Below are 11,057 nucleotides of genomic sequence, written 5' to 3' on the forward strand. Positions count from 1 at the left end.
GCGGGCCGGGCATGACGCACGTCTACAAAGAAAGCAGAGTGCTTTCCATGGGTCTACCACAGTTTCCATGGGTCAACCACAATTCTTCACTTTCCATAGGGCAACCACAGAGCAGGCTCAGCTTGCCCGGCTGCCATAAATTGTCCACTTTCACGTACACAACGGGGATGAACCAGAAAGATCAGTTTTAGGCTAGACCTACTGGAATTCTTTACAGGTTTGTTGTTTTCCTAAATGCTCAGTTCACTTGCCCCAGGAAATAGGGCAACCCATAAGGTTCCTACTGCAAGTAGGTTCTGGAGTTTTACTTAGTTACATCATGAAGAAGAGATCTCGGTGTTGCCACCTCTGCTCCTAGTCTCTCCCGTCCTGTTTGAGTCTTATCTGTGATTGACTGACCCAACAGGATTAGTGGGCTAATTACAGCTTTGGAGAAAGAGCGAGAGAGAGAGAGAGAGAGAGTGGTGGAGACGAAAGGAAGATGGAAAAGGAGGACAAAACAGGCGAAGAGGGAGGGCAATGAGGAAGAAAATGAAGAAAGCATTAGAGGTACAACACACCCACTTTAGAATGTTATTAGTTGACACAGGGAAAGTATATGTTTTGGAAAAACTGTATTTTACGGTATAGACATTAGCAAATATTTACTCAAAAGGACACTAAAAAGGTAATTACATAGTAGAAAGCTATGAATTACAAGCACCAGTAGATTAAGATACGTCAATTGCTGACTTTGCATTTTGGTATGGGACTGCAGTCGTCCAAGAAACTGGCCTTTCTCTTCCATCCCTTCCTCTCCCCCACCCTCAGAAACCTTCTCTTTCTCATCCATCCCTTCCTCTCCCCCCGCAAACCTTGCACCTAACAACTTATGAAAAATGTATGATGATGGCTCAGATCACAATCAATGTCTTACCTCTCTCTCTCTCTCTCTCTCTCTCTCTCTCTCTCTCTCTCTCTCTCTCTCTCTCTCTCTGGGAGACTCAGTACTGCAGTGGTCTAGGACCAGCAGAGGGAGTTCCTATTACATCATAAATGTTGCTAACTGAAATCTGATCTGAGAATAACATTAACGGGCAGGAGGCACCAGGAAGAGGGGAAAGGAAAGAAGGGAGGGATAGATCAAAGAAAGTTCCGTCTGTGAACATTTAGGATCTGCTAAGGGCGTGGTCTGCTGTTGTGTGTGTGTGTGTGTGTGTGTGTGTGTGTGTGTGTGTTTGTGTGTGTGTGTGTGTGTGTGTGCGTGGTGTGTGTGTCAGGTCATTCTTGCCTCTGGCATTGAAAAGTCCTGGTGTAGTGACTGGTTTGCTTTGTTTACAGATTGTGAAATTTGGCTCACGCATGGGCGGGCTAGTTGAAAAGTTCAAAGGTTGCTGACTGCTCAGTATAACTTGGGAGACTGTAGTCCCAGCCAGGGAAGGAACTTTCCCCTACACCACACGGTAAGACTGCTAGCCTTACACCTTTCGCTATACCATGTCTAGAGTTCTTACCTGTCTCTCATATGGATTCCTTTGGATGTTAATGATTGAGTGTGTGAATACTCACACAGCTGGTGTCTGTGTGTGACTGCACACTAGTTTGTGGGAGAGGTGTTTTGTATACATACTACTTGTGTGCCTTGAAGTGCAGTAACTGAGTGGCCGGAAACACATACTGGTATATCAGCTGTTACATTTCCTGCTTGCCTGTTTGTCCAGAATTTAGATTTCCCTTGCTCTCTGGCACAGTGAAGACAAACGAAGTGGGTCTGTTTATATGACAGAGTGTTAAAGTTCAGGACAGATTATATGACAGAGGGTTAAAGTTCAGGACACATTATATGACAGAGGGTTAAAGTTCAGGATGTAAACATTGTTGATTAGTGCATGGTGACACCATGGAGGATTTATACAATATGAGCTCTGAGAGCCATTTTATATATTTATGATAGAACATTTGAGAAACACCATTCTCTATGAAAATAGCTTTATTCTATTCACAGTTGGTTTCCATAGAGTGTGCCATGCAAAAAAAATACATTAGGAGAAGCCACTTATAGATTAGAGCACAGGTGGCCAACCATTCTGGAGAGCTTGGTTATGTAGGCTTTTGCGCTAACCTTGATTCAGCTAATCAAGGTCCTGGTGAGCAGCTGATGAGTAGAATAATTTATGATAGATTGGGATTAGAGTGAGGGGGAAGTGAGAATAACATGGAGAAAGACAAAGACGGACAGAGAAAGACAGAGATAACAGAGTATGACAGAGATAGAGACAGAAACCTGAAGATGATTCCCCTGCTCTTACAACGACCCAGTGACACAAAAAACAGTGATATATCTGAGTCAAATGTGTAAACTGTGGATAAGTAACATACAATGAATAGAAGCTATTAGGTCAGGCCTTAGTTTCCCGCATAGAATATTTTTACAATGGTTGTTACCTAAATGCAACTTTAATTGAATTCATGTAAACATTACATTTTTGAAAACAAAGTTTGTCCAAAAAAAGCTGTCTCCTGGCACAATTTACCACAGGTATGGGGTAAATTGAGCCGTGGGACAGGGTAAAATAAGCCACCTACATATTTCTGTACTGAATGAAATATAACCACTACCTTTTTAAGACCATATTTATCTTTATTTGCCAAACACAATTCAACATAATCACTTTTTTGTCTTTTTATCATTTTAAGTATCTTCTAACACAGGCTTAACACCTAACAAACAATTGTAACACGTTCATTGTTACCTCATATCCCAGTGATAATGCTTTGGATTACGCATAGGAACTAAACACTTAAATTTGGTCAACTTGTCAACGGCTCAACTTACCCCATGGTCATTTCATGCTAGGTTTACGGACCTCATATTGAAACTTATAGAGACCCCAACTGATGAATAGAATAATCTTAAAATGATCTACTTTTGCGTCATGAAACCTTTAACACAAAACATTTATTTTACTTGGTAAAAATACGTTTTTAGGAACTAACTTTTTCCATGTGGTTTCTTCCTTCACAGACTCCATGAAATGATGACCTCTTCCTAAATACTTGGTCAAATTGTTCATTTTGTGTATGGTTTCCTAGAAACACCGGTGGCTCAACTTACCCCTTTGGCTCAACTTACCCCACTCTCCTCTACCCATTGTTTCAAAAAACACCGCTGACCCTCACTCGCTTGCGAAAACTGTAAAGGTTGGTGCATTCATAGTTAATGAACAGCATTTGCAGAGAGAGAGAAAGAAACGTCTGTATCTAATCTGTTTTAGTGCAACCATGGTTAATGGTAAACAGCTTGGATGCTAACAACGCTCCTTAACTGGAATCTAAACAATTAACTTAACCCTACCAAGCCTCAGTTCATACAGTAAACCTGGACCAAGGAGCCCATGAAGAATCACTTAACCACCCCAGGGGACATCGGAACCAGAAGAAGTAATGGTCTTACTGCAGAGAGTTGTCCATAGTAGACTGTGAACATAATAGCCGGGAATACCTTTAGGGCCTCTGGGGTTATTTAGGGCATTGTCTGACTCTTGTACCTGTAATGAGCAGAGGTGGCACCACAGGTCCCAGAGTGGTGGTTCAATTTTATTTTCTTCCTGATTGTAACCAGGTAAACCTTGTCTGGGGCAAGTGAACTGTGCAGCCGGGCAAGTTTAGCCTGCTGTAATGTTGCCCCAGGTGATTTATTTTGGCTGAAAACCACAAAACTGTAATGAATTACAGTAGGCCTAGCCTAAAACGTATCTTTCTGGTTTATACCCACTGTTTAAGTGAAAGATTAACAATGTATGACATTCATAGCTAGGGGTCCTGAGGGTGGGGTGCTGAGGGTGCTGCAGCACTGGTTGATAAAATAAAAAATGTGTTTTAACTAGGCCTTTATTGCTCCTGTATGAGAAGACAAAAATACTCATCAGCAGATCATTAAGTTCATTAAACTAAATCAGAAGTGGTGAAAAGTGCTGAGGCAAATGTCTGCTCACCACATTACCATGGCCCCGGTAATGAGTAATGCGATAGAGAGCTCAAAGATTACTATTTGCTTACACTTTGGTTATTATTTTACTATACCTCTCTCTCTCTCTCTCTCTCTCTATCTCCTCTCTCTCTCTCTCTCTCTCTCTCTCTCTCTCTCTCTCTCTCTCTCTCTCTCTCTCTCCTCTCTCTCTCTCTCTCTCTCTCTCTCTCTCTCTCTCTCTCTCTCTCTCTCTCTCTCTCTCTCTCTCTCTCTCTCCTCTCTCTCTCTCTCTCTCTCTCTCTCTCTCTCTCTGGCCAGCAGATGGAGCCAGTCTCTTTCCCAGCGCAGTCCCGCGTCGCCCTCTGCGGTGGCACCCATGGCAACGAGATGTCGGGCGTGTATCTGGTGAGGGAGCTGCAGAGGCAGAAGATGGAGAAGGTAGGGTCGGCGACCTTGACCACAGTCATATCCAACCCGCGTGCCGTCCAAATGTGCAAACGATACACCGACGTGGACCTCAATCGTTGTTTCACCGACGCCATACTCAGGTAAAGGTTGCCATAAGCACAAATGAAACTACACATGCAAGCAGTGTGGTCCATCAAGGGATAGTTCACCACAACTGCAAATGTATCCTATCTTCTTACCACTAACAAGTACGGACCTGTTGGCAAATTAACTATTCCGGTGTGAACTGTATGAATCAAAGATGAGATCTTACAATGCATTGTAAAGAGACAAGGAAGCATACACAAGATAGCTTCCAAATAATATATCCCTCCACCGTGGAGTCAGTAAATGAACAATGTGGTCATGGCAACATTTCCAGATAACTTTGGATATTGTTTTGGAATATTCTGAACCTTGCAGCCTGGGCTGTTATGTGCCTGGCTACCAAGGCCACTACTTATCTGAACAGTCTATTAAAGTTTTTGCATTTATGGGACTATATCATAATTCATATTCATTCTTAGTACTTATTGATACTCAAGATTTACTCAACCCTACAGAGCTGAAGGGATGACATCCCAAAGAGTTGGTGGCATTTACTTCCTCCTCTCAGTTTCTCACCAGGAAATATGAGTAGTTGACATTCTCCCATGCCAAGGCGATACACCTTTCTTCTAGTATGCACACTCGTTCACTCTCTGTTTCTGCCTCTCCCACTCCCACTCTCTCTTTCTCTGTCTCCATTCTCTCTCACTCTCCACACCCCTCCCCCTCTCTCCCTCCCTAGTTCACCTGTGACGGACGCCACTCCGTACGAGATGAGGCGAGCCCAGGAGCTGAACACTCTACTGGGGCCCAAGGGCAGCGTGGGGGCCATGGACCTGGTGTGTGATCTCCACAACACCACAGCCAACATGGGCCTCAGTCTCATCTCCTACTCTGACCAAGACTGGGTCATTCTGCACATCTATAGACAAATCCAGGTGACCAGAGTTTCAATTCAATTAAATAAAATGAGGATTAAGGACAAGGGAAACTGATCCAAGACCTGATCTTTGAAACAACGTCCCCTTGTTGTTAGTTGTACTGCCAGCCCCCAATGTGGGCCATCAAATAGGCTCTCTATGTTATTTTGTTTCCGTGCGAGGGAATTAAGATCGATCATCTTTGGACACTGTGTTAACTAACATCCAGACGAGCTTCAATGCCATACAACTCTCCTTCCGTTACCTCCAACTGCTCTTAAATGCAAGTAAAACTAAATGCGTGCTCTTCAACCGATCGCTGCCCGCACCTGCCCGCCCGTCCAGCATCACTACTCTGGACGGTTCTGACTTAGAATATGTGGACAACTACCAAATACCTAGGTGTCTGGTTAGACTGTAAACTCTCCTTCCAGACTCACATTAAGCATCTCCAATCCAAAATTAAATCTAGAATCGGCTTCCTATATCGCAACAAAGCGTCCTTCACTCATGCTGCCAAATATACCTTTGTAAAACTGACCATCCTACCATCCTCGACTTCGGCGATGTCATTTACAAAATAGCCTCCAACACTCTACTCAACAAATTGGATGCAGTCTATCACAGTGCCATCCGTTTTGTCACCAAAGCCCCATATACTACCCACCACTGCGACCTGTACGCTCTCGTTGGCTGGCCCTCGCTTCATACTCGTCGCCAAACCCACTGGCTACAGGTTATCTACAAGTCTCTGCTAGGTAAAGCCCCGCCTTATCTCAGCTCACCAGTCACCATAGCAGCACCCACTCGTTGCACGCGCCCCAGAAGGTATATCTCACTGGTCACCCCCAAAGCCAATTCCTCCTTTGGTCGTCTTTCCTTCCAGTTCTCTGCTGCCAATGACTGGAATGAACTGCAAAAATCTCTGAAGCTGGAGACTCATATCTCCCTCACTAGCTTTAAGCACCAGCTGTCAGAGCAGCTCACAGATCACTGCACCTGTACATAGCCCATCTGTAATATTGCCCATCCAACAACCTCATCCCCATACTGTATTTATTTATTTATCTTGCTCCTTTGCACCCCAGTATCTCTACTTGCACATTCATCTTCTGCACATCTATCACTCCAGTGTTTAATTGGTATATTGTAATTACTTCTCCACCATGGCCTATTTATTGTCTTACCTCCCTTATCTTACCTCATTTGCACACACTGTATATATACTTTTTTTCCTTTTTGTTTCTACTGTATTATTGACTTTATGTTTGTTTATTCCATGTGTAACTCTGTGTTGTTGTAAGGGTCGAACTGCTTTGCTTTATTCTTGGCCAGGTCGCAGTTGTAAATGAGAACTTGTTCTCAACTAGCCTAACTGGTTAAATAAAGGTGAAATAAAATAAAAAAATAAAAAATCTGTTTTAAAGGGAAAGTGGATGGTTAATCTGACTGTTTCTGTCATTGAGACAATATGCTGGTTGGAAGCATTGCTGTCTGGAAGGGGAAGGAAATTATTCTGTCTGTTGCTGTCTTTAACCACGTTTCCATCCATAGTTTTTATGCGAGTAAAGTCACACTGTGTAAAAAAAAATAATCATGACAGCTGCGATGGAAACAGGACGTTTCGGTACAATTTATCAATGTTCATTAGATATGGTGGGATCTTTCTGCGTCAAAATGTTTTATTATAGTAAAGACATGGCGGTGGAAACACCTTTAATGCGCAAATATTGATATAATAACCATCATGTATAAGTAAACTTGGAGTCACACGGTGATATGGTGTGTGGTCCTCCCACTACGACTCGGGAAACTGTAGAGTTTATTAGGTTACAGATGGTGAAAGTGCTTGATGCTCCTTTCCAATAAATATCGAGAGCCTTATTCTGGTGACATGATGATCGATGCTTGACTGCCATTTGACAAATAAAAAACATTCTTGCTCTTACCCATAATAATCTTATAATGTAGACTAGCCTACCCACATAGCCTACCCGCACTGTATCTGCGAGCTGTTGAACGCTGCGGTTTGCTAGAGCGCGAGTGCCAAGAACATTTGCTATTTCACGCAACAGTTTTTTTAGAGTTGAGAATGTGATGGAAACACATTGCGAAAAAGTACATCACGCACTCATTTCTATCTGCAACAAGTCCATTTGGTGGAAACACACCACTGGTGGGAAAATTGGCATATTTTCTTTACGCAGATTTTAGAATATTCGTATGAAAATCTGTTCCCAATTGGATGGAAACTTAATTTAGCTGGCTGGATTGATTGGAGTATAATTTCAACATGACTCTATTACTGTCTTAAAGGGGATGTGCATGCACCATCTGACCTGATTTCTATGAGGAGAAGGGCTTCATCTGACTGTTATAATCTGGGTTATATGGGAGTGTAAAGTGTTCATTTGTTGTGTTCTCAGAGGAAGATAACCTCAGCGCCAGTGAGGTTTATCCTGCTGGATCTACCACTAGCTGATGCCTACTCTCAGGACTCCCTGGGGAAGCATGGCTTCTGTAAGTGTTTGTGCTTGTGCTATGTGTTCATAGGAAACATTTACATGACAAATGTGTTCATTCTAATGCTGTCACTCCACAGCGATAGAGGTGGGACCTCAACCCCATGGTGTGGTCAGAGCCGACATCTTCAACATCATGAAGGAGGCAGTCGACCAGACACTAGATTGGGTCCAGTGCTTCAATTCTGGTACTTGAACTCCCATCGACCGTAAACGTTGCTGACCCCTCACATCCCCTACACACAGAATACACAACAACCCTTGATCATCGCTACCTGGCCTACAGCCTTGGTCAACAACAAGAATAGCATTAACATCATTCATACCTACAAGCATCTAGCTCCCACGTACCAGGAACAGATACAATTAGATTTTCTTCATGCACAAGTGCCTACCATTCAAAACTATGCTGTTAGTCTTTATGGCATTTGTGGTTATTGTATTTTGCATATTTTTTCCTATCTTGTGTACTTTAACTGGCCTGTGCTCTTGTATATAACGTATATGTATATATCAAGACAAGTTTCCTTTCAAGTTTCCTTACATTTTCGATTCTATTCTAGTCATTAACCAATTACAAACCATCTCTCATCTTATCTCTACCAGGAAGTGCCTTTGAAGGTGGCGAGGTGGACGATGTGTACACCTTCGTGAAGAGTGTAGACTACCCAAGAGACCCAGAGACCAATGAAATCACTGCTGCCATACATCCCCAACTACAGGTAAAGGAACCTTCTGCCCTTGTATATCATTGAATCTTCCTGCAGTTGGTTAAAGTCCTGTAAATGAACCCTTCAATGCATAGCTGCTGGAATCAGCTGCAGCACCCCCTGATAAATGGAAATACTTTTGCCATAATTAGGCAACAAAAATAAAATGTTTTCTCCTAAAGTTATATTACTCCTGTCTGAAAAGACATAAATTAAATCATTCAAAATACTAAACCAGAGTGCATAATTTAGCGACAGAGGATAACTAGCTTCTAAAAAATAGCTGTGGATTAAGTTTTGTACACTATCAATGGCTGCCAGTTCTGACATGAGTGGGAACTGTCATTTTTGGATTGTATTTCTATGGTTGGTTGCAGCTGCCAGTTTGCCTTTCACAAATTTCAAAATATAATTTTGAGAAAAACGTAGGCCTACCGTTTGAAAAGTAAATGCCTACTGCTGAAAAATTCGAAACAACTTTTTCAGGAGGCTAATTCGTTATTTTTCTATTATAATATTTTTTATAAAGATAAACATTATATTGTTAGATTATAGGAGTAACTCTGGTAGGCCTAAAACTTTCTTCCTCACCTCAAGTTCGACTGTCGGAGTCAGTTGGAGCGCCGTAGTGGACTGCCTTAATATCATAGGCCTGCAGTATAATAGGCTAATAGCCACACCGTTTCAACATTTTATTAGGGCAATATCAAAAGTAAGTCAAGCCATTGTTTATAGGGAAAATATGAGCAGAATATTATATCAAGGCAGACACAACATTACAGTTGGAACTTAATTTGGCCAAAGAAAATGGCTCAACAGAATGAAACAAAACCTTCACAGAAGATTTAAACAGTCTATATTGCAGAAATGACCAAGAAAGGCTAATGCCTACCATACTCAACACATTACAGCTATAGGCTAATGATATTTATTTTACAAAAGTTACTTATAACATATCTTAAGTTAAATACAGAGCACATAATTAAAAAGACAGATCAAACTTAATTTAGCCAACAAAAATGTCCCAGCAGAATGAAACAAAACACATTTAGCATATTTCAAGAATTGGTTTAGATGAATAAATAGGCCTACAATAATAACAATGATATGCAGTAAAGATAAAATACATATTCTTAAAAATACAAAAAAAATACAAAATTGCATCCTACCTGAATAGCACGCTGCACTTTTCAGACACATCAGATGATACGGTGTCCCGTAAAGCTGAATTGGGCACCTTCTAAAGTAAACAACTCTCATGTAATCTTAATCTTTTTTGACCTGTTGCATTGACATACAATTATGTACAAAATGTCCCAAATTTCCACACTGTGTCTCTTACAGCCTGTTTGAGTTCAGTGTGTACTGGCAGCTATTGTTCCACAGGAAGCTTATCTTAAATCACAAACAACAGATGACTTAAACATGAGAGCAGTGGACCAGGCCTTGAAGAGTGAGCGGCCTCTAATTTAATATCAATCCCAATACTTAATCTTCTTCAAATTACTAAAATATTGCATTATTGGATTGTTATCTGAAAGCCAATTACCATTCACTTTGTTACTTTCACTAGTCTCCATAATCTGATAATTTCCTTCAACTAGGACTCCCTTCTTCCCAATAGGAAGACTTTCTCAATCTACTACTTATGGACACTGATCACTCTCAAGCAACATTCTGCTTTCCCCACTATTAGAAGGTTTAAAACAAAACAAAACAAATGATAACTTTCTCCATGTTGGAAGGCATTTTTTCATTTTAGTATAACTTCACAGCATAGACCTAGTACATCTAAATGCAAAGTATGCTGATGTGAACCTTTCTCACCAGGACCGTGACTTCTGCCTCCTCCATCCGGGAGATCCCATGTTCCTGATGTTTTCTGGGGAGATAGTGAAGTACGAAGGGGTAGAAGTCCTCCATCCCTACTTTGTGAACGAGTGTGCATACTATGAGAAGAGTATTGCATTCCACCTGGCACGAAAGATGACACTCACTATCCCCCCCTTGCAAGTGAAGAGAGATTGATGAAGGTAGAGGGATGGGAAAAGAGACAATTTGAAGAGCGGGAGAATTAAAGGGAAAACACGCACAGAACCTTAAGAAGCACTGACTAGTCTAACCTCATTTTCAATTGATTTTTAATTCTATTGTTTTTAGTCATCACCAAATATCCTCAGGAATACTGTATGTGAAAGGATGCATGGTTCAATGCAATAACCTAGTATTTCAATTAAACATGTACATTTTCTGTTTAATTAGTTGTCTTCATAGTGATGTAATGTTGCATTTCATTGCTCCATTTAAGAATGTTCTACGTACAGACGGCACCTTTGAGATAATTTAATGCAGGAAAAGGTTACAAGGTACACTATATATACAAATTATGTGGACACCCCTTCAAATGAGTGGATTTGGCTATTCCAGCCACAACCATTGCTGACAGGTATATAAAATCAAG

The 11,057-nt window shown here is 41.4% G+C and overlaps 1 protein-coding gene across 6 annotated transcripts; it reads left to right on the forward strand.

The window, feature by feature from the left end:
• Positions 1-1,118: 1,118 nt before the first annotated feature.
• On the forward strand, positions 1,119-10,854 carry LOC115191931 (N-acyl-aromatic-L-amino acid amidohydrolase (carboxylate-forming) B). Of its 6 annotated transcripts, none has more exons than XM_029749971.1 (8): positions 1,119-1,442; positions 3,005-3,180; positions 4,268-4,497; positions 5,187-5,382; positions 7,791-7,884; positions 7,967-8,074; positions 8,493-8,608; positions 10,427-10,854. In XM_029749971.1, exons 3-8 carry the CDS (start codon positions 4,271-4,273, stop codon positions 10,622-10,624), a joined length of 939 nt encoding a protein of 312 aa, XP_029605831.1. In that variant the 5' UTR covers positions 1,119-1,442; positions 3,005-3,180; positions 4,268-4,270; the 3' UTR covers positions 10,625-10,854. The 6 variants fall into 6 exon arrangements, with proteins under 6 accessions (XP_029605831.1, XP_029605832.1, XP_029605833.1 ...); XM_029749972.1 differs by having other exon boundaries at positions 3,073-3,180; XM_029749967.1 differs by having other exon boundaries at positions 1,121-1,442; positions 4,271-4,497.
• Positions 10,855-11,057: the final 203 nt, after the last annotated feature.

The sequence above is a fragment of the Salmo trutta genome, chromosome 4 (genome assembly GCF_901001165.1).
Source record: "Salmo trutta chromosome 4, fSalTru1.1, whole genome shotgun sequence".
Classification (NCBI taxonomy): Eukaryota; Metazoa; Chordata; class Actinopteri; order Salmoniformes; family Salmonidae; genus Salmo; species Salmo trutta.

Bases quoted from the DNA above. Each gene is read 5' to 3' on its own strand.
- LOC115191931 (XM_029749971.1), top strand. From the start codon at position 4,271: ATGGAGCCAGTCTCTTTCCCAGCGCAGTCCCGCGTCGCCCTCTGCGGT. The intron at 4,498-5,186 runs GTAAAGGTTGCC...CTCCCTCCCTAG, and splicing joins TTCACCGACGCCATACTCAG to TTCACCTGTGACGGACGCCA. The intron at 5,383-7,790 runs GTGACCAGAGTT...TTGTGTTCTCAG, and splicing joins ACATCTATAGACAAATCCAG to AGGAAGATAACCTCAGCGCC.